This window comes from Hermetia illucens, chromosome 6, assembly GCF_905115235.1.
Source record: "Hermetia illucens chromosome 6, iHerIll2.2.curated.20191125, whole genome shotgun sequence".
Classification (NCBI taxonomy): Eukaryota; Metazoa; Arthropoda; class Insecta; order Diptera; family Stratiomyidae; genus Hermetia; species Hermetia illucens.
Window position 1 is genome coordinate 38,137,648 of NC_051854.1, and position 23,191 is coordinate 38,160,838.

Here is a 23,191-nt window from a genome sequence, read left to right on the forward strand (position 1 = left end):
GGCGTTTTCGATGGTATGGTCACGCAATTCATGCCAACGAGAATTCACTTGCCAAGATTGGTCTGAATATCGAAGTCGATGGTAAACGACCAGAAGGCAGACCTAAGCAACGGTGGCTTGATACGCTGGATGGGGATTTGAAAGCCTCGAGATTGCACTCAGATCAGCCATTCGATAGAGCCAAATGGCGAAGCCGATCACGACGAGCCGACCCCGCTTGTGAACGGGACAAAGTCTGAAGAAAAAGAAGAAGACATGGATGTTATCGGCGATGTTCTTCATGCTATCATCATCGCTAGGCTGCGGAATCGTCCATCCTCTTTTAGGGGTTCAAAAATTCTTCGGAGCAAAACCGGGATGTCTGGAGTTCCTTATTAAGGCAGGCCTAGACCGGATACCGGTTGTTGCGCCATTGATGATGATGAAAAACTCTTCGTTGTTGTTCTTGTTGGGAATGAAGTGCCTGACTTTAAGAAAATTCAAACGTAACACCGTCATAGTGATTATTTTAAGCAAATATCGATATTTCGGGAACAACTTGTTCTCTTCTTCAGTGCATGGAGTATACACCCGTTGCTCCTGAAATATCGATTTGCCTCATAAAATAATCACTACTAGCGACGGAGACGGTGTTACGTCTTAATTTCCTTTCGGTGAAGCTTTGTCCTAAAGGCCGATATGCCTTCTAAAAAATACTGGCAAACTATTCGAACAAACAATATTCAACCCATTACTTTCGGTATCCGAAAAGAAAAAGGGCTCTCTATGAAAACCAGTTTGAAAGGGGAGGTCTATCTTGACTGGTGGCTAACACAGCTGAAGCCGTACTTGACAAGGATAAGCGCTGTCCAGTGATCACACTCGATCTGAAGAGTGCCATGAATTCTGCAAGATGGGTAAAATACTTGAGTCCCTAATTAAGTCAGGCCGCCGAAGAACCAGGGGCGTTTTGTTGCCGAGTTCTGCATCGATAGGCTTTTGTTCTGCTAATCAGATGGAGGAATAAAGACATACCGAACGACATGTGGAGTCCCACAAGGGTCCCTCCTAGGGCGACTCCTGTGGATAATTAACATCTGTATATCTGTGATTTTTGTTGAACGCCTCCTCGAAAAAGTCTAGCCTTATGCGAACGAAGCAGTTTTGACATTAAGTCCTGGTTAAAGAATGCTGTGCCCATTGGTAGCCGTTTGCATGAAGCAAAACTATGGAGGAGTGTCAGGAAAAATCGGAAAAATCAGAAAAAAAGCTGCTGGATCCACAGAATCATATGTGGTATTCGGAATCGAGACGAGCAACGACACGGTGAAATAGGTTTCAATCGAAAACAGCTGCTAAGTCGAGATTATCCAGCATATTCAAATCGATTCCTATACTCAGCTGCCTTAGAAGCTACAACCGGGGTGTACTGAGCACCCGAAAATATCAAGCTGCAAATGTTGAAATTGAAGACAGTATGGAATGAAGACAAAAAGGTGATGGCACCCTTCCATCAAAAGCTTAAGCAGGTTAAAGTCAGTCAGAAGAAAGAAAAGGAGAGGAAGATGGACATGAAAACGAGTGCAGGATAATTTCTGATCCAGTCCCGCGACGTAATACTAAGTGGGAGTCCCACTGGGAGAGGGAAAGGAGAAGAAGGGGATTTAGGTAGGTAAGGGTCCTATATAACCGTCTGGCAGGAGCCAACGGTAAATGCTGTTCATCAAGGATTTCGAATCGTAGAAGATTATCGTATGAGGTGTAACAATGGTCCGGACCCCAATGTGACCTGGATTTTCCGCTGTCTTTCACGGGCCCTATTGAATTAGGTGTGGACTTTAAATAGTTCATCAATATCCGCAACAAGTAGCCTCGAATATAAAACTGATTTCCCAGCACCTCAAACATGTGGCACCGCCTACTAGAGCTGAACGGTGTTTTTTGCATCTAGTTCACATTCTAAAACTATATTGTGTTGGTGAGTAGTCTCATGTAACACGTGTTGCATCAATCAGCCTTCGCTTGATGAACTCATTCAGTTTCCCCATTGTGCCCAGCATACTGACAGGACAGCACGCTGAAGGTGCCTCGGAATCTCCTTTTGGCTTGCTTGTCAGTACGAGCCTCTTCACTTTCCAGCCGGAGGGGAAAATGCGTTAAATCTGCTGAGTAGCATGACTTATATTTGCTTACAAGGTTCAGCATTTCGCTTGGTTTCCCATCCATCCTGATTTTTTTTTTCTTCTTCATGAACAGGACCGGCATTATTTTCTTTACAGTGAAAAGTGGGCATTAGCAGTATTCAACCTTTCATCAACAGGAACAGGAAAAAGGGCGTGGATGATTTCTTCCGACAGAGCTGACATATTGGAGCGATGGGTTGAGTATTTGGATGACCTGCTCAACAACCAAAATATCGGCAAGCTGGAGGTCATACCAACTGAAGACGACAGACAAATACTGCCACCATCAAGCATGGAGGGAACTGCCTGTGAAATCCATCGGCTTAAAAAGCATAAGTCGAGAAATTACAATCGAACTGGTTAAATATAGTGGCAGCGAACCATTCCAAGCATCATCAACTGATGCTCAAAGTATGGGACAAGGAATAAATGCTTGACGACTGGCAATGAGTACCATCTATAAGATATTCTCTGCTATCTTGCTAGGTCGGATAATCCCCTGCGAAGTCAGCATAAAACAAGCCCACAACCAATCCGAAAGCAGTCCCAAAGCTCGCCCAAAGCCAACCCAAGGCTGCCGAAAACAAGCCCGAAGCCAACTCAAAAATAGTCCAAAAGCAGCCCGGAGCCAACCTAAAGCAACCCCAAAGCCAGTCCAATTCCCGGCGACTTCTACTACCAAGAGCATTAATGTTAGATGATGCTATCTTCTATCTATCTATGCTATCCCTTTGTAATACGATGATGCTTGGTAATAGAATGATGTTAGAAAATGGGATGATGATTAGTGATGCAATGATTCTTGGTAATGCGATGTTACTTGGTAATGGGATAATGCTAGGTAATGGGATGATGCTTGGTAATGGGATGATGCTTGGTAATGCGGTGATACTAGCTAATGGGATGATACTAGGTAATGGGAGGATGCTTGATAATGGGATAAAGTTGAGTAATGGGATGATGATTGCTAATGCAACGATATCAGGTTATGCGATGATGCTTGGTGATACGGTGATACTTGGTAATGGGATAGTGGTAGGAGATGGAGCGACAGCGTAAGCCAGGAGGCCAGACAGCTTTTAGGGATATCGAGTTTGTGGACCTCGGCGCAAAACCGGGGTGATTTACTTATTCAGGCAGGTCTAGACCGGATACCGTTTGTTGTGCCGCTGATGATTATATATCTCATGTAAGTTGCATAACAAAGTCAAAAGTGAGGCCTTCAAGCCCAAAAGAAGATGAGGAAGTATGTTTCGAAAGCACAGTCACCAGATCTACAGATGAGGTTGGGGTTAGGATACACTGGGAAGGGTTAGTTCGGACGGATCGATTCAGGTTCAGGAAACAGCCTCTGTACAGAACAATTGCCGCTATCTTTTATTGATTCAGTGTCATCCTTTTGATTTGCCTTGATCTCTGGTGCATGCTGACAGAGATCACCAGAATGAACATTGATCTTAACCAACCGGTTATTGTCAGGGTAGGATAGATTAAATTTTCCTTGAAGATAAAGTGAACATTTCCGTTCCGCAAAGCTGCTACCGTTGTCGATAGGCTCGACAAAATGGGCTGTTTTTATTATGAACAAATTATAATTCCGGATGCATCTACGCTTTATAATTACTTAGCTGCGCACGTTAGGTCTATTTCCTAAATATGGTGCCCATTAGACCCTGAAACCCTGAATGCATCTCATTGAAAATTTCAAATTGCTCATAATTGCTGCGAACATTTTGATGGAAATTTTCTTTTCTTAACTGTTTAGCGGAAAACTACTTATCATTGCCTTTGGTATGCTCATTAAGCAAAACGTCCGGAATGAATTAACCGATGTGAATGCAATTCAGTTTCATAAACTGTAAGTTTGCCCACTTAACTAACTCCCGTGCACAGTTTTCGCGGCGTTTCCTCTATTCTAGTGATCCCACCGTTTTCCATGCTGCTCCCCAGACTTTTACTCTTTTCACTGGTAAATCTGTAAAAAGCGCAATCTGAAGGAAATCTGATTATGCAAACGCTTCGCGATTGTATCTATATATCAGTCTGCCAGGTGCAAGTATCTTTAGTTGGACATTGAGTCTAGTCCGAGATACATTGCATCGTTTCAACTTTAGTGCCTGACTTTCGGAACATACGCGTTTTGGCCGCGAAGATCAGTGTGGTTACATCCGTTGAATTAAGCTGAAAGAAAGGCTTGTAGTGCTAATACTAGAGTGAAATACTCTCTTTTGGATTATTACTGAGTTCGAGACTTTAATTAATCAAGGTAAGAGTCATTTCTGTAAAATAAGTGCCCGGCCCTGATCTCAAGTTCAAGATATTTTGTGTGCATTTATGATATAGTTTGCTACGTGAAGATATTGAACCAGTTTCACTGTGCAATATTACTTTCACTCTCATTGTTCGAAGTTAATCGATCAAAAGTGTGCAAATTAATTACAAAAAACGAGTCATTTTTCGCAATACTCGGAAGGTGTTCAACATTAACTGCAACAGGAAGTTCAGTCTTTATAGCTACGAATCTTAGCCAACTGGGAAAGTAAAAAAATCGATTTCTTTTCTTCTACAAGAAAAATCTGCACCAGTTAACGACCGTGCTTCCATCAAAATTAAATCATGTACTCTCGTAATGAAATCGAGCAGTTTATAATTTCCGGGCATTAAGTTTGAGATACATTTTTAAATTTGGTAGCCATTTAGGAGATTAATTTGAAATTTCACATTTTTTCGTATGCTTTTATCGATGAGGAGATACATTGCATATATGGGAGTTTCTGAAGATTTTTTTATAAACTTGCACTTGAGCATTCCCTCAACCATCATCGAGATACCTTCTTAAATCTTTCTAGTTTCCGAACTAAATGGATTTAAAAATCAGGTTGAAATGTTAAACTGTTAGTTCTATCCATTTTAAAGCTTCCCACTTAGATGCGAAACTATCTTAAAATCCATAAAGAACAGTGTTGGTCAATCTAAATTAAAACCGAAATTATGAAATCGAATTTTGATCTTAACATGGCGAAATAGTGTATCCAAACTTTCAGTAAGGACTTCTTGATTTAATGTAGGAAACACCAAGTGCAATATACGAATATATGTATGTGCACAGTTCACAATACTAATGTTATTCCATCCCAAATGAATCCAATTATTCATAGCTCCTTGGAAGCTTGGTTACATCTGACTGGGGCTAAAAGATGCTAGATACAAGTTGATTAAGGAAGAGGTAACAAGACGGCCGGATATTTCTTGTGAAACAAGAAGGCATCCAATAGAATAACGTTCTTTGCAGTATGCGAAATAATTCGCCCTAATTGGATATGTGAAGTTAGACATATTATATTTGAAAATCCTGTTCATTCGTGTGACTTACGTCCATGCAATAGATACCGGAGACCAAGCGATGAGAATGATTTTAGAATTTCTGTGCAAATAAAATGCAATGGATATGACACCATAATTTGTACTACAATCATTGAGAAAGGACCTTCTTGCATAAAAGAAATTTTTGTAAGGTTCTGAGTGAATCAACCACTCACGTTGAGTTTAAGGAACAGGGATCTCCATATATACATAAGAGGGATGTGAGATTTTTCTCCATGAAAGGTTTCAAAAGATAAGATCTGATAATTGCAGTTTGAAGCGTCAGTTTTGACATTAGCTGTCAAAGTCGGGGGGAGGAGGAGGATGGTGTGTTGAAACTGATCACTTATGGACACAGTCCTAGAAATTAATCAAACCAAAAATCTGAAGAAGTTCATAGAGCTTAAAATACCATTCATAGTGGCGTACCCCTACGTTAATAGTGGCATACCCCTGCATTTTTTTAGAAATTTATTAGGAAAACTTCTCGTTTTTGGGGTCTCTGGCGTTTAAAAAAAAAGAACAGTTCCCATTGAAAGGTCATTATAACTAGAACATAGAAGAAGATTGCATATGTTCCGCAATTTCATTTTATATAGTTTTAGATGGCGATTTCAGTTGAACCACGCACATCAATGTTAAAACGTGTTTTCGAGAAAAACACATGAAAAGTTTCATTTCATTTCTTAAGCAGCAGCGGAGCCTTTTTCTATATAAGCCACTAACTTAAATTGACCAGAACATCCAATTCGATGAAAAACGACCCAACTGGCAGTCCCAAGAATAATTGCTTGATATGCTAGACTGTGATCTGAGAATCACTTGACTCTACCTAAAACAAGAGACCGACCGAAGTGGCGAACTCAAATTCAAAGTATTACATTTTTCTTGAGGCAGTTGGCAATGCTGAATCAAGGGATATTCAATTGACACCTGAATAAAACTTACCGGGTCCTCTGTCCAACCATCTGGGAACGCAACTCTTCAGGAAATTTTGGTATTGCCTGGAAACTGCATCATATACTCGAAGGAGTCCAGTCTCATCAATTTTTAAACTATATCTTTCACTGATTTCCTAATAACCTCTGTTGTTTTTGTCCTTTGAACGGTTGCGCTTACCACCTCAGATTAGTACTTATCTTAAGGGTGTATTCTAGTCAAAAGGCCGGATTTTAGTTGTATTTTCAGGCATAATAAAAAGAGCTATAAACATTTTTAGCATCAGGTTTTTATCAGCTTTTTGCTGAAATTCTAAAAGTATTAAAAAAATTTAAAAAAGTTGGGAATTTCTCCAAAGGAGTAAGAAATGTACACAGTAAACGCACCTCGACGGTAGTGTCACGTTATAAAAGCAACTGTTATTCCAAAAAAGAACGTATAATTCCGAGAAATCCTTTTATTGGCATATTCTTTAAAGCTTAAGCTTTCAAAACATGCGAAAACAAAAGAAAATGTTTTTTTCTAATCTTTGATCTAGAATACTCCCTTAAGGTATGAAAAATTCGGTGAATGATATGATGAAATCAGAAAAGAAGAATGTAAAGTAAAAAAAACGGTTATTGACCTTTCAATTAGTCAACTTTGTCCCATACTTTACTCTGTAAACTGCCGAAACTATGTTTTAATTCTATTTCCTTCTAAAAATTGCTGTCATATTTTCTTGAGTCTTCTTAACGTTCTTCTTCTTCTATGGCGCGACAGACCAAATTGGCCCTTAGCCTCCAGGATAAATTTCCTCCAGGGATCTCGATCCTTCGATTGCGTCCTCCAGTTGGGAAATTTCGGCAGCTTTTTAATGGTCTTGACCACTGAGTCCTCCCACCGTTTGGGTAAATTTCCCACTTTGCGGCTTCCTTCGGAGTGCCTTTGAATATCCTGTTAGGTATTCGATTGTCGGCCTTCCGTTGTATGTGAACGACCCACAGCAATTTTCGTAGTTTTACCACCATCAATGCTGCTGTGTCATCCTAGAGTTGGTATAACACATGGTTGTAAAAGTTCTCTTGTTTGCACTGATGAAGGGAACAAGTAGTTCCCGAAATATCGGTATTTGCAAGAATAAATACCCACACCAACGAATAAGAAACAACAAGTTTTTATTATTTCAATTAATTAATCGTTGGAAACACCGCATAATTTCACTCTGAGATGCATTAAGTTCTTTTTTCTCATCAAAGCTGGCGTAAGAATGCCAGCAAAATCTCATGACCCTGACAGTTAATAACAAAGTAGTAAGTCGGATATAAATAGCAATGAGGAAACCGACGTAATTGCAGAAAAGGGAAGGAATATTTGTAGGACCAGAACCTATACTTAAAATTAGCTAATCCAGCTGTGGAACCAGAAAATGACGGGAAGCCAACCGATGATTCATCCAGGCTAACGTCTCCCTTCCCCATCAAGGTATACTTCATCGGGAAAGAGCACCTGCGTAAAGGACCTGAACAAATACATCTAGTCGGATATCTGCCTGTCTAAAATTCACATGAAGGACAAGTTAAATAAACAGAAAACTCCGCCCAGAAGACCAGAGATCGATTGACCCTGTTACGCCAGTACAGTAAAAAACAAAAGATTCTGACATTTTATCTTTTTCTTTTAAAAGCTTAGAACGCAATACTGGATTTGGCCTGCCTGAATAGGTCATGGGCTTTGCCTTATAGCGCGATCTTGGTGGACCGTCATATAATTTTCGAAGTTCTTGATTACATCTAATTCGCCAGATATGATACTTATGTAAAGTCCACACCATCCACACTTTAAACTATCTCAAATCACTTATCAGCTTAAGTGATTTATTTATGACAAATACGGCACTAAATTCCCTCAGAATTAAGTAGCAAATTATTCTTAGGGAGCAAAAGTGGTAAGCTTATTGTGGATGCTTCTAAAAACGTCTCTACCGGGCATTGGATAAAGGGGTCGCATACTTCAAAATGCAAAAGCTCTCGCCGACGGCGTTAGCATGTTTTCGCGAATCTGAGAACAGAAACAAAGAGTGCGCACACTCTTCACTGAAGAAAACCTTACCACGGTGTCTTTGTCAGAGTTCTGAAGGGACAACAAAAATGCCGCTCTAACAGCCTCGGGTTGCTTCACAAAGACTTTTGTCTGCGAGCATAGGTTCGAATTTCTCGATTCGGCTGCGTGAATCCTTGCCATTTCCCTCTTCAGAGTAGACTTGCCAGTAGATGACCAGATGGTAAAAGTTGATTCTGGCCCCACCATTGTGAATTCAAAAGCTTAGCGGGCCAATCTGTCAGCGCCCTCATCACCAGCAATGTCTGAGTACCCTGACACCTACATCAGAAACGTTTCATTCAGTCGGCTAAGTTTCAGCGACATCTGATGTAAACTGCAACACCAACTGGTGTGATACGTCGTTGCTGTTTAGTACTGATAATGCTGTCCGACTGTCAGAACAGATTCGAATGAGTGACCTCTCCATTTTTGCCGCAAACATTCTTCTGCTGCCAATAAAATTGCATATATATCGGCTTGGAACATGGTCGTCATTTTTCTGAGAGGTCGAGCCAGTTCCATAATCGAATTTTCCGAAAAAACCCTCCGGCACCCGATCCGTATTCCATGGCTAAAAGATACGTGGCCATTTATTGACCATTCTTTTCTTTTGGTGATTACCACTACGTGTGTCTCTTCAAAGACGAATCTGGAAACCCTATGATCAGTGGGCATCAGAGCCACCTGATGTTTGCCAAGAAATTTCCGGACGGTTGACCATATGATTGGCCGCCTTTCCACGGGCCAATAGTATCAAGTCTATATGTCGTTGTCAACTGCTTTCCGTTTTACCTCCAAATGGATTGGGAGTAAATTTAGAGTAGTTCCGAGTGCCACGGTCGGCGTAGTACTCATTGCTACAGTAATGCAGGCAACCAAGCCTCTGAATCTGCATCAGCAGCTTCCTGCTGTTAGCAAAGTTCAGTCTCGGCCACCAGACGATGCACACATACATCAAAATTGGTTCTATTATGGATGCATACATTCAAAGGATCCGTTTTGGTGCAGGTTTTATCTATCGCAGTCCTGCAACCCCAGAGCAATTTGCAGGATTTCTGGTATTGTTCCTGGATATGGTACTTCCACATTAACTTGAAGTTAAGATGTGTCCTAAATATTTGACTGTTTGTACCAGCTGGATTTCCGCCCCTGCTAAGGTGGGTAGTTTGTAGCTGCGGTTAGCCGCCAACTTGACTGTACGCACTAGGCGTATTGCGCGGCTAACCGTCAGTTACACTGTACAGGTGTACTTCGTGGCATCAATTTCGACACGGGGAAATTTGGAATTGATGAATTTTGTATCTTGTCATTTCATGGTTTCAGAAAATTTCTGCAGTAATTCATCAAATAACACAACACTCATTTCTCAATTCTTGAAAACAGATTGCAAATTGACCAGAATCGTGACGTACTTGGAGTGAAGAATGAGTCCAATTCTTCTCCCCCTCCTTTGGTCCTTTTAAAAGGTAGTACAAATTAACAGCAGCAGCTAACTCAACAGCACCCATTTCGGTTTTGAACAGAATTTCGACTGTTCTGAATCCCAACCGTTCTATTTACGCGGTTGGACGTTCGCCAGTCTTTTCAACCGTATCTCGCAGTTAGCCGCGACACCCAACCCTTAAGAGGTAATGGTCCCTCAAGATGGGGTTTTTTATGTAATTATAATTTTTTTATGTAATTATGGAGCAGTTCGAATTTTCGACCCAACCCGGGAAGGAGAAAGGATAGGAAGGATATGAGGGAGAAAAAATAAGGTCACCCCTTCCTAATTCCTTTGAAGATTTGTAACGATCTGTCTCGCTCAAAAAGTCATGGCACCTCAAAGTGGGGCTATTTTCATGACAAAACGGTTGGGTTTAACTTCGAGCCCGAACCCCGCAAGAGTAAAGGGGCGAGTGGCGGAGCAGGCTCGGCTGGAAAATCGCGGCGGTCAACTCTCCTGAAAAACTGACGTCCAAAATACGGGGAGGGAGTTTGATATTTGTGTATATCACTAATAATATAGCACAGGTGAAACAGTCTATTCTTTTGCAGTAAACATTTTTGATATGGCGATAATATAGGATGATGGTGCCCATTTGTAAATCGGTTGTGTTCGGCAATCTAACCGTCCTATTACGCGGTTGGACAAACGCCAGTCATTTTAACCGCATCTCGTGGTTAGCCGCGACACCCAACCCTTATGAGGTAATTGTCCCTGAAGGTGGGGTTATTGATGTCGTCATGGTTGAATTTGATTTTTCAACCCAACCCTGGAAGAAGAGAGGATGTGAAGGATTTGAAGGAGAAACAAGAAGGTCCACCTTTTTTAATCCCCCCCTCCTTATTGAAGTTATCGTACCTCAACGTAGCGCCTTTTTTATGTTAAAACGGATAGGTTTAACTCCGAATCCCAACCCTGCAAGGGTAACGGGGAAATGAAGGAAGAAGCGGGAGATCTCATTTTTCAAGGTCCGTTGGAAAGTTGCGGCCGTCGGCTCTCCTTAAAAAGTTATCGCTTCTAAAATAGGGGAGGGAGTTTGACATCCTTGTACCTATATCACTAATCAATATAGCACAGGTAAAATAATCTGTTCTTTAATAGTAACCAGTTTTATATGGCGATTGACAATCTAACTACCCTACTACGCGGTTGGGGAAACGCCAGTCATTTCAACCGCGTCTGACGATTCGCCGTGGCAGTCAAACGCAAGTGCAAATAAGTCCTAAGGGCAGTAACCTGGGTGATTGACGAGCCGTTGAAGGATGGGCATATTGCTGTCTGCATCTATGGTCCAGCTACATTGAAGGCGTGCAGTAGTCCTTTGACTGATTCGCCCAGAAATTCAAAACTAGATAGCATTCTATTTCTAGTTTCAATACTCAATCGAACATCAATCGAAATATTCTGGCTACCTGGTCATTGTGGCGGAATCTCCGATTCTTTAGCAAAATAAAGTTTAGTTTCCAACATACCGGGACCGGAATCTGAAATTGGAGTGTCAGTAGCACTGGCTAAGGCTGCCATCAAAAACTGCGAACAAGCTTTCTTTAATAGCAGGAGGCGGAGCCTTAACGCCACTCAACACACTAAACTTCTTTGTCAAAACCAACCAAGAATTTTGGAAAATTTATCCTGTTGAAAAGCAGGAAGACTTTCAGAAGTATTGATTCACTAACATGATTCACTAACTGGACAGATTTTCAGAATAGGGATTAATGAAGATAATACGTGTCCATCCTGCAATAAAGAAGTGGAATCTACAGAACGTTTCCTATATGAGTGCTCCGCCTGTGGATGTATCAGACATGACTTTTTCAAGGATGATGTAATCCAGCTGCAAAGGGTAACAAGGGATGCAAAGAATATATCTGAAATTAAATTTTGAACCAAAGAGTCTTTTATATCTAATCCGTTGTCAGTTTCCGGCTAATTTCGAGCGTTTCTTGAGGTTCACGATTATATAATGGTTTTCCAGAAACTTCATCGGATTCCAGCCGATCCGTTTATTGTATTTCAGGAATGAAGAGGTTTCTTTTAAATTCGCTGGTGGCGCAAACATAGGGGATGCAAAATATTTCGCCTGAAAAGGTTACAGATTGTATGAAGAGATGCTTACTGCAACCCTTACTCATCGGCAGCTCCTGGAAATTGTTGCGCATTATAACATAATAATTGAAAAATATGGCATCTTTCTCTGCTCGGTCTCCTGCTCGAAAAAGTAAATTCGACTAATGCTATCATCAGTTATACTGAATTCACTTCCATTATAGTATCTCAACGCTAATTTACTTGTACAAATTTCAACTGAGAGGTTCAACGTGCCAATTAGCATCTTGCTGAAACAGTTAGCTTACCTTGGGACCTATCCACCTAAAATCTGTTTTCACTATACAATTATGCAATGAAGAGATTGCTGATTTCCCCGTCTGCCCAAAAACGTAATCTTAAGCGATAATTATCATCAAGCTCCCTTCGTAACATTTGAATGTTTACAACGAATTTAACTAATTTCCAGTAAATCTCATCGTAACCATAGTGCCTTAATCTGGTGCCGAAAATGAAAGCTCCCTCACCGGATTCCTACTAATCCGTCTGTTTTCATAATAACAAAAGGTATTAAAATTTTATCAGGAAATTTAAGTTACTTTTAATTAAAAGTCTGGGCTTAGACTCATTGTAGCATTAAATGAGGCTTGTCAACCTAGATACTGTGCATTATAAATCTGCGGTGGCTATTTCGGAATTTAATTGGATGGGGTGGCTGGGAACAGTACTTGAGTAAGTTAGGACCTAAAAAGGTGGTATTTGGTGTGAAATTTAACTGACGTCCACTTTTAGGAAGATTTTCATTATGTCTTTCAAGAACTGCTTCTGTTCAAAACTTTTAAGAAAATACAGATTGAGTTCGCGTTTTTCCTCTCTGATCAGACCGTTTCGTAAAGATATGTTTGAATGAAGTCATGTAGGGTATCAAATTAAAGGTCTCGGTTAGTACTCTTCGAAGCCGGTCTTAGTTTTGACATTTGCTGGGAAGGTGGGGAGTGCGGGGGCTTGAGAATGACCATTTCTTTAAGGGGGCCATTCTCAGAAACTACCCAACCGAAAAATCCGAAATCTGCCACTATATGGTGCCTAGGCTCCGAAATACCTTCCATACCTGTATCTGTTTAAATAAAGTTAATAATAGTATATTACTATATGGGTTTATAATTGGCTGGAAACTCGCACCCCCCCCCCCCCCCCCCTTAAGTTCATCCTAGCACCACATCCTGCAGTGATGTAGGATATAATATAGAGTATGATCTTACGAAGTTTGGTGGAAATCGCACTATTGCTAACAAAATTATAATACGTCAAAGTTGCGGCTTCTTTGAAAATTGAAGACTATAAATGTCAATATCACCCGAAAGTGGATACTCTCACATAATATAGGGATATATTACGTGCTACGTACTAAGAAATATACAAAACCTTTCGTACCTGAAGCGTCCAGCTTTCGGTTTCCCGATTTGTTTTTCGGATGTTGCCACCAGGACGTTAGTGCTCCACTTGGATAGCGATTTATATATTTTCAAAGCATATTAACTCAATCCCATGAAATAATACGAATTGTATCTGCAAATGGCGCATCTAAACATGCCTCACTTACGAGGTACACTGTGCGAAGTGCACTGGGTTCGAATCAAACCTAATTATATTCATTATTGTTCAATTTTGTTGTTTCAAAGTGGAAACTACTAATAATTAGATACTCACCAGGAGATTTGAATGTGTATCTCCAACACCTTGAACCCTAATTGAGCAAAAATAGTATCTATTCATAATATTTGCTTTTATTCATGCGTACCCAGTGTCTAATGTTCATTTACAAGTCTCCATCGTTGTAACACCACAATCTGTGGAGCCAAGTTACGGACCATCGCTTTTCCTGCCTAGGTAGCGAAAGTGAAAGCACGTTGACCAGCAGGCAGATGTGGAAATGTATGCGTACTCATAAGATAATGTACGAAATATGAACGCACTCAATATGCATCAGATTGCGTAACATCGTTGCACATTGTGTGGATATCGTTGCATTATGACGCAATCGAATGTACGTTCGATGAACTGATACGAAATTGGGAAACCAAGAAGATTTTTAGCTGCTATTTCAGAATTATGATGATCAAACTTGGTATAAGATTCAGATTTTTCACCAGCAAAAGTATAATTTATGCTAATTTCATATAAAAGATACGCATGACGCATCTGAAGATAGTTTTTCATTATTTCGGAAAATTCAATGAGCGCTAGAAATATTGATTTTAGAGTCAGTGAATTCATTTGCAGGCACTCCTATGAGCGGTTATGGTAGATAGGGTAGGTAGGTATCAGTGGCCGCTCCGAGGAGCCCAATTAGCGCATTGGTGCCCCGTTTTGATGCCACAAACTCCTAAGACCGTGACTGTTGTTATAGGAACAGGGAAGCAGAGTCCAGCTGGTTCGGATCTTCAGAGCCAGCCCGTAGTATTCACGAAGGAAAGCAGCTCTCCGACCCTGCAGCTAGAAATCTCACTGAGGTCCCCAAAGAATGGTTTACCCAGTGTCCGCAGCCTGACTCGAGCCAGAGCTGGGCAATCGCAGAGAAAGTGCATGAGGATTTCCCTTCCTGCGGTTATGGTACTTTTTGAAGTTTTGTGGATTCCACTGCATGACGTAGCCCGCAAAACAACTGTCGTCCCCCTTAATGTGTGACGTACCCACTGGCATTTCCGTCTTCCGAGCACAGTGTGCACAAGGGGCCGGCCTGTGCGCCGACCAACTTCTTCGTTTCAATGGACTACTCCCATATAGCAAAACAGAAAGAACACTAGCATAGAATAGCCTCAACTTGATCTCAATATCGAGACAACCGCTTTTCCAGATTTTAGACCAAGCGCAAAAGCGAATCTAGCGCTGTTAATTCGTCGGGTAACGTTTAGTTTGGTGCCGTCCTCGGCAGAAACCACGCTTCCTAGTTATACAAACTGATAGACATCTTCCATGCTGCGATGACCCGTCAGACTGAGAACCTTGGTTTTGTTGGTGTTTATCTTCAGTCCAACTCCACTCACTTGTCTTGTATTTCCAATCCCGGAGCAATTTGGCCAAGTCCATGACCCGGAGAAAGAGGAAAAAGACGTCATCATTGTAGTTGAGGTGTTTGAGTACAAATGACATAATCCATTGAATTCATCCACGTCCTCCGAAAATGATAGCATGAAGAACATCGTCGATAACATCCATTTCTTCTTCTTTTTCTTCAGCCTTTGTCCTGTTCACAAGCTGGGGTCGGCTCGTCGTGATCGGTTTCGCCATTTGGCTCTATCGAACGCCTGATCTGGGTGCAATCTCGAGGCTTTTAAATCCCCATCCATCGTCCTGCCTTTTGGTCGTTTACCATCGACTTCGATGTTCAGACCAATCTTGGCGAGTGAATTCTCATTAGCACGAATTACGTGACCATACCATCGAAGACGCCTCTCTCGCAACTTTTCCACGATCGGCGCAACCCCATAACGATCGCGGATATCCTCATTTCGGATGTGATCTAAACGTGTGACGCCACTAGTCCAACGTAACATCTTCGTCTCCATTACCGCAAGACGCGTTCATGATCTTTTATAGTTGACCAACACTCAGAACTATAGAGAGCGACAGGACGGACGACATTGCGGTAAATTTTAGATTTGAGACGTTCGTCACAAAGAACACCAGTTGTGGAACGCCACTTCATCCAGGTTGCGTTAATGCGTGAAATGATTTAATAACCCAGTTCTCCATTGGCTGATAACGTTGACCCGAGGTATTTAAATCGCCGATAATAGCCATCAATACCACACTAAAAACGGCTCCCCTTTTTGGATGCAATGGTAATGATAATCCCCTTCTACCATTCTCTGGGAAGGGTCTCGGATTCCCAAGATTTCCATACGAGTAGGAATAGCAAATCTGCAGTAAATGCAGGTGCGGTGATAAATAACTCTGCGCGGAGACCGTCAAGCCCAGCGGCTTTACTTCGTTTGAGTACATTGATGGCGAAATGATTTCTCTTCTGCTTAGAGGAACAGTCCGTATCCGGATGTTGCGATGACTAGCCGTTTCATCCAAAAGAAAAGGAACCTCTCCGGATGCAATATAGTTAAGAACCATGTTGAAGTTTGTCTGCCGCAGACTTGTTAGCACTGATGAACGGAACAAGTGGTTCCCGAAATATCGAAATTTGCAAAACTAAAGCATCAACACCAGCGAAGAAGGAAAAAACAAGTTTTTTGTTATTTCAAATAATTAATAGCTGGAAATACCGCATAATTACACTCAGATAAACATGTTGATGTGTTCCTTCCATCTCTTCAGTTGTTCATCATCGTGGACGAGAAGTTGACCGTTGACGTCTTTCACAGGACCATCGAAAGATTTGCAACCACGTGCAAGCTCTTTCGTTACGCGATATTCATTTTTTAAATCATTGCGATCAGCGAAATCTTCTGCTTCCCTAATGACCTCAATCGAAAATTCTCTCTTGTCACGACATACACTACGCTGAACTTCTCGGGACTTCACCCGGTACGGAGGTTCGAGTACGACACACCCGCAAATTACTCACTTCAGCCCCTTCCATTCATCAATCCGTAGTCAACCAGATCTTATCACGCCCCTTCGGAACAAAGCCGACGTTCTATGTAGCACCAACCGAAAGAGCATTTTTTATGCTCATTAATATTTTCAGGCGACTACTCAGTGTATCTGCTTCCAATCAGCAAGATATCTCTTCCAAGGGTCGAGCGCCAGCTGGATCATAGAAGCAATCGATAATAAACTTGGGGCGGGGGGGGGGTCAATGCACTTGCATGAAGTGGCGGAAGCAACACGTAAGCAAACGTAAGCGATCATCAAATTGTGATTCCTTTCAATGCCAAAGTCAGCGTCTCTCTTGTTACGCACATTCAGGAGACAACTTCCAAATTTTCTGCTGATTGCGAAGTAGTCAATCTGATTGCTCATACGGTGCCAGTTTGTTAAAACCCAACTGACCTTATCACAGATTCTGTGCCCGAACAAGCTGCTACCAATGATGAGGCGGTGAAAGATTAAGAAATCCATTAACCTCCCACTATTACCGTTGAGGCCGCCAAGGCCATGTTTCCCCATCACACATCCAATTGATGTGTTGTCGGATTCCACCCTGGCATTCAGACCACTCATCACAATATCAACTTTAGAAAGACTGTCCTGAACTGCTCGTAGAAAGCATCCTTCTTCTTTATATCGGAAGCTGGGATTGGTGCGTAGCATTGTACAATTGAGATGCTCCTTTGCCTGGACCCGAATCTTACAGTAAGAAGCCTGTCAGAAACCAGCTCCCAGATGAAGAGAGTGTGCTTTGAGGTAGCCGTCAAAAGCAACCTGACACCTTATTCGCGTCTGTTATCGCTTGGCATTGCAGAGTACAAAAGCACATTGCCACAAGTGGGAGAGGAGTACTTTCCAGAGTCCCATCATCTTACTTCTTTAAGGCCCAGAATTTCCAGTTTCTATCGCTGGAATTCTCGCTCAAATCGGGGAAGCATCCTGAGGATCCTCACTACCATTGCCGAGCAGCGTGCACACATTCCAGAAATTAATCATGGTCCGTTTCCGATAGCCAAAACTTTTCGGTGTGAGGTCAGTCCCTGTCTGAAGCGTTGTTGACGTTTCGGTAGCAGTAAAGTTTCAAAATGCGCCGGTTGCTAGCCCACAAATTTTTATCGCCTATTCCCGATTCTCTCCAAAACATCCGCCTCTGCTGGCGAATACACGCGAAACATATTGGATACGAGATATTGAAAACGTTTTCGATGTATGGTAACAGGTAGGAATCTCTCAAACTTTAGTGCCCATCTTGTCAAGTTACCGTGAAGGTCAGAATAGTTTTCCACCACTGAAACCGATGTATCGCCTTCATAAGCTCGAAATTAGCCTTGGACCTGAATAAGCTTTTTTTAACATGTACACGATAAGGACTTCATCCCCCTTCTCGCTGTTTTTCTATCACAACGTATGGCGAAAGGTTGGGGAAGTAAGAGCTAGATTCGGAGGTTCTTAAACCTCACCAAAAAGAACCTCCGAATCATAGTGGGAATTCTCACTGGTCATTGTCGGCTGAACTACCACCTAGGGAAGCTAGGGATATCTACGGACACTGCCTGCAGGTTCTGTGAGGAGGAGGACGAAACCTCTATGCACGTCCTGGGACAGTGTCCAGCACTTGTGCAAAGCAGGTCGATACATCTGGGAGAACACTTAATACCAGATGCAAAGCTGAAACTTCTGGAAGTGGGGAACATACTAAAGTTCCTAACGGTTACTGGCCTGCTTGAGATACTATGATCAACAGGTACACTATAACCAGTAAAAGGGGCACAATAGTTCTTCAAGGACGCGGTGCGACTTTCCCTTAACAAAATAATAATAATAATAAGAGCTATAAAGAGCTGTAACTGAACTGAAACTCGTTTTTAAGGTTTTGCCTGTCTATCTGTCTGTCTGTCATACGCACTTTTTTCAGAAACGACTATACCAATTAACACGAAATTCGGTAGGGATGGGAACCGCATACATGGGGTGAATTGCATTGCAATACGTTGAACTTGGGAGGATCTCCTTGCACCTAAATGAGAGGTCCAAAATGTTTTTCCACCCAAAGTAGATATGTCAGACGTCAAAGTTGGGATGACTAACAAGAACCACGTAGCTGTAGAACTGATAACTGCACATGAACTCACGCTCAACGGGGGATCAAGGTTTAGTTGGACATATTCCAGTTACGTTTGGGAGACCATACAGGGATCTATTTATCCATTCTTATCCATTTACCAAAAATAATTGTGCACCTTTTTTCTTTTCGTTTCAGATGAATCTAGTTCAACCAACCCCAGAAATGCGCGTTCACATCCGTGAAGAGCTCCGCGAGCCCGAAAGTGCTGAAGCTATTGACAAGGATGTTGCATTGATCCGTGAATGGCTTGAAATGCAACCTCATCTACCTAAGGACATGGATGATGCCCGCTTGCGTACTTTCTTGCGGGGATGCAAATTCAGCTTGGAGAAGGTCAAGAAGAAGTTGGATATGTACTACACCATGAGAAATGCTGTTCCTGAATTTTTCGCTAATCGGGATATTAATCGGCCAGAGTTGAAGCGTGTTCTAGACTATGTGTAAGTTTTGATAAAATTGTTTCAGTTGAATATACAAGCATATGTTTTCTCATCCATTTCGCTCTTATTGAAATTAACAATTTTCCAGGCGCATGCCAACCCTACCTGGCCTGACACCAAACGGACGTCGTGTAACGTTCCTCACTGCTATCGACTGTGACTTCGAGTCCACCCAAGTTCCTGATGCTATGAAAGTCGGTCTCATGATTGGCGATGTTCGTCTTTTGGAAGAACAAGTAGGCATCGCAGGAGATATCTACGTATTGGATGCAGCCGTAGCCACTGCTGCTCACTTTGCCAAATTTCCACCAACTACCATTAAAAAATTCTTGATCGCCGTTCAAGAAGCATATCCAGTCAAAGTTAAGGAAGTGCACGTTATTAACGTCAACCCTGTTGTCGATACCATTATGAACTTCGTCAAACCATTCGTCAAGGAGAAGATCCGCAGCCGTATTCATTTCCATAGCAATGTTGAAAGCCTCTACAAGCACGTTCCTAAGGACATGCTTCCCAATGAATACGGTGGCAAGGCCGGAACCTTGGTTGAATTGAATGAACAATGGGCTGAAAAATTAAAGGAATACACTCCTTGGTTTAAGGCTCAAGAAGAGTCCAAGGCTAATGAGTCCCTACGTCCGGGATCACCAAAAACTGCTGATGATTTGTTCGGCATGGAGGGAACTTTCCGACAATTGTCCATTGATTAAATTTAGCTAAAATTTCATGTTTCATTAATACCGACTAGCGAAATGCTCATTGATAAGATAAATAATTATTTTATAGCAAACATAAGACCAAAAATACTCAAATTATTACCGTGTTAGTATTATCATTAAAATGAATAAACTCTCTCGGATAGGCCTACAAAGTGATCAGTTTTCTACGCCGACGTCATTGTGATATTTCGACCGGTCAATATATTTTTTATAATGAATTGTTTGGGAATAAATTTTATATCTTTGTTTTAAATCTGAGTTTTTTCATATATTCTCAAAACGTCAGATTCGACGCATCTAAGGATCTTATTTTCAATAAATGGGTCATCTTTGGTAATATCTTCCTCAAACTTTTCGAAATTCTCGTTTTGATTCTTACCGGACACATTTTTCTGCTTCCTAAGTCACTTGAAATGACATAATTTAGTGAGCGATGATCCAAGGACCACGAGAGAAGAGCTATCCCAAAAACCTAAAAAGATGGCGAAATTTACCGACCGCCCGCAAAATATTGAAGTGTTCCATCGACACGTGCTTGCCTGCCTCTAAGCTACTCAGATTCGGGAATGTGGGGGGTCCTTTGAACACTTGCCATTACATAATGTCATTACAAATGGCGCCTAATGTGGGGCCCGAACCCACGAACCCACGTTAAGGGTCTCGTCTTCATTCTTGATCATAAGGCATAGGTTCAAATAAAACTTCATTAAAATCGGTTCATTGTCTGCCTGACTGTCTTACTTTCCTTTTTTAGCGTCGGTTGGAAACCTACCGCTGCCTCCTGCCATACGGTTAAGTGAGAGTTTCGTTAACTAAGACCATCCCCTTCTTCTTCGCTTATCCCGAGGGAATGCCATGTCGGTATTACTTTGCGGGGCAGGATCGGTTACGAACTGCGGGTCGTGCCGTTATTTACTTTACTCCGAAGCCCCTCCTTCCTCAGCAGATTGTCGACCGCCTTCATTAATTTTTCCACCACTCTCCAAGTTTTTCCAGACAACCGCGCCCCGACGTCAATTTCCGTTCCCGCTCTGTGTGCGGCGAACCTCGGGTATACTCCAGAGTCATCACGCGTAGTGAGCAATATGGAATATCGTCACGCCAGAAGGAATAAAAGTATGCACGGTACCCTCCCTGCCCGCTTAAGAATTGAGTCAGGTCGCAACTAACTTCACTGTGCCTTCATGTAATCTACTTTGAGACATCTGGAATAATCCTATGGGTCCAGCTTCCTTTAATTGAAGCATCCCATCTTCTTTACCACTCCAGAATCCCATCCTTTTTACCGCTCTCTCACACTAATTGCCGACGATATGTGCAGAACTCGCCAATTGCATATGATGGGCCATAGAGGCATCAACACTCATTTGCCAAGATGTTGATGGGGACCATTCCTACTATCACACATGCTGCTTCGTCTGATGTTCTACGGTAAGCACATGATATGAGGCTGCGACTTTTCTTCTATTTGCTTCTATATTTAATGCTAATGCCCCGACTGCATAGACAAAGATGGATTTGATAACTCTCAAGGTAAGGAGTCGACGGCTTTGTTTAGGGCCACCTAGATTTGGTAACAATCTTGCCAACAATGTAGCAACCCCGAAATCCTTTGTTGCTCAGAGTGAGGCTTGAATTTTAGTCTCTGGTCAACCATGGTGTATATACGTATTTAAGCGTTGGTTGCCAATATAAGATGTCTTCGCCAATTCTGATCTTTTCGATGTTTGCTTCCTTGTTCCGTTTAGTTGATAATCAAAACTACTTCGGTTTTATGCTCTAAAAGCGTCAGGTTAGCGTTTTCTTATCAAGATTTTATTTAAAAAATTGCCTCGATTGTGCGGACCTCGATCTCCCCAATATCTTGAGTTACGATAGTCATTAGAATGTCGTCTGCAAAGCCAACGATTATTATCCCCTTGGGCATTTGCAACTTAAAAATTCCGGCGTACATAATTATCCACAGGAGACAGAGAGACAGACCGTGGACTGATTTTTGTGGAATCCCTTAAATTGTTCTATGCATCTAGGTTCATCGTCCGGATCGTAACGCAAAGCCTCTGTCGAAGGAATTTTATGATTATAAACAACATATTTGGGAGTGCCCGATTTGACTAAACCCGCAATTATGTTACTCCATTTGGCAATATTGAAAGCATTCTCCACGTCGGGAGTAACTATTCATCATCATCAACGGCGCAACAACCGGTATCCGGCCTAGGCCTGCCTTAATAAGGAACTCCAGACATCCCGGTTTTGCGTCGAGATCCACCAATTCGATATCCCCAAAAGTTGTCTGGCGTCCTGGAGTCCACGCTATCGCTCCATCTTAGGCAGGATCTGCCTCGTCTTCTTTTTCTACCATAGATATTGCCCTCAAGAGATCCGAACTGCCTATCTGAGACGCCATTGGCCCTTTATGTGACCGGTAAAGGCCTATTGTCGATGTTTGCCAACGCCACTTAGTAGGAATATAAGTTAATAAGACGAAGTATCACCCAAAGGTTTATTTGGCTTCGCGATTAGGACAAGCTTCTGCTTCCTCCACTTTTTTAGGAAAACCCCTTCTTTGAGGCACGTCGTAGATATTTTAGCGAATCACCTTGGAACTGTTTTAACGGCTATAACCAGAACTTTATTCGGAATGCCATTTAAGCCTGGAGCTTTATTTTCCACAATCTTCTTTGCAGCAGTGATGGGTGGCGAGCGTTTACCCTTAACTGATGCCATGACTGCGTTGCATGCGCCTCCCCATAGGTCGGAGTCGGCTTCCTTGCGTAATGTCTTGAAGTGGTCAGTTTCATTTCTAGGGATGGCTGCTTGCAGTTTTTTCCTTGCCGTTTTATATCGGTTGTGCAACTCATCAGACTCAGGCCGGTTCCTGCTACGTTGACTGCGTCTCCTGACTTTAAGAGTAACTTTCAGAAGTTCATCGATTTCCACATTCCACGCTTAAGTACAGTACGGCGTGGCATGCGTCATTCTTTCTTCTGCGTTTTCCATCGGCATCGCCTCTTGCAGAAGTATTTCCGCGCACATTTGCGTACCAAGTTTCTTGGATGGCCAATCCGTTGCTGCAGTTTTCTTGATACGTTTTGGACCTGTCCTACGCTCCATCTAGAAGATGATAGCCTGATGGTCGCTGTGCCACTTGCCACTAGGGATCCTTAGGTAATGTGTCGCTAACAAACGTAAGTCTATTCCCCATATCCAGGCATTGAGGA

General features: G+C 42.1%; 1 protein-coding gene across 2 annotated transcripts; it reads left to right on the forward strand.

The window, feature by feature from the left end:
* The first annotated feature begins 4,206 nt into the window (after positions 1–4,206).
* Positions 4,207–20,220, forward strand: LOC119660174 (alpha-tocopherol transfer protein-like). 2 transcript variants are annotated; one of them, XM_038068580.1, is made up of 3 exons: positions 4,207–4,428; positions 18,944–19,248; positions 19,337–19,958. In XM_038068580.1, exons 2-3 carry the CDS (start codon positions 18,944–18,946, stop codon positions 19,956–19,958), a joined length of 927 nt encoding a protein of 308 aa, XP_037924508.1. In that variant the 5' UTR covers positions 4,207–4,428. The 2 variants fall into 2 exon arrangements, with proteins under 2 accessions (XP_037924508.1, XP_037924510.1); XM_038068582.1 differs by lacking the exon at positions 4,207–4,428 and having other exon boundaries at positions 19,337–20,220.
* The last annotated feature ends 2,971 nt before the right edge of the window (positions 20,221–23,191 follow it).

Bases quoted from the DNA above. Each gene is read 5' to 3' on its own strand.
- LOC119660174 (XM_038068580.1), top strand. From the start codon at position 18,944: ATGAATCTAGTTCAACCAACCCCAGAAATGCGCGTTCACATCCGTGAA. The intron at 19,249-19,336 runs GTAAGTTTTGAT...ACAATTTTCCAG, and splicing joins AAGCGTGTTCTAGACTATGT to GCGCATGCCAACCCTACCTG.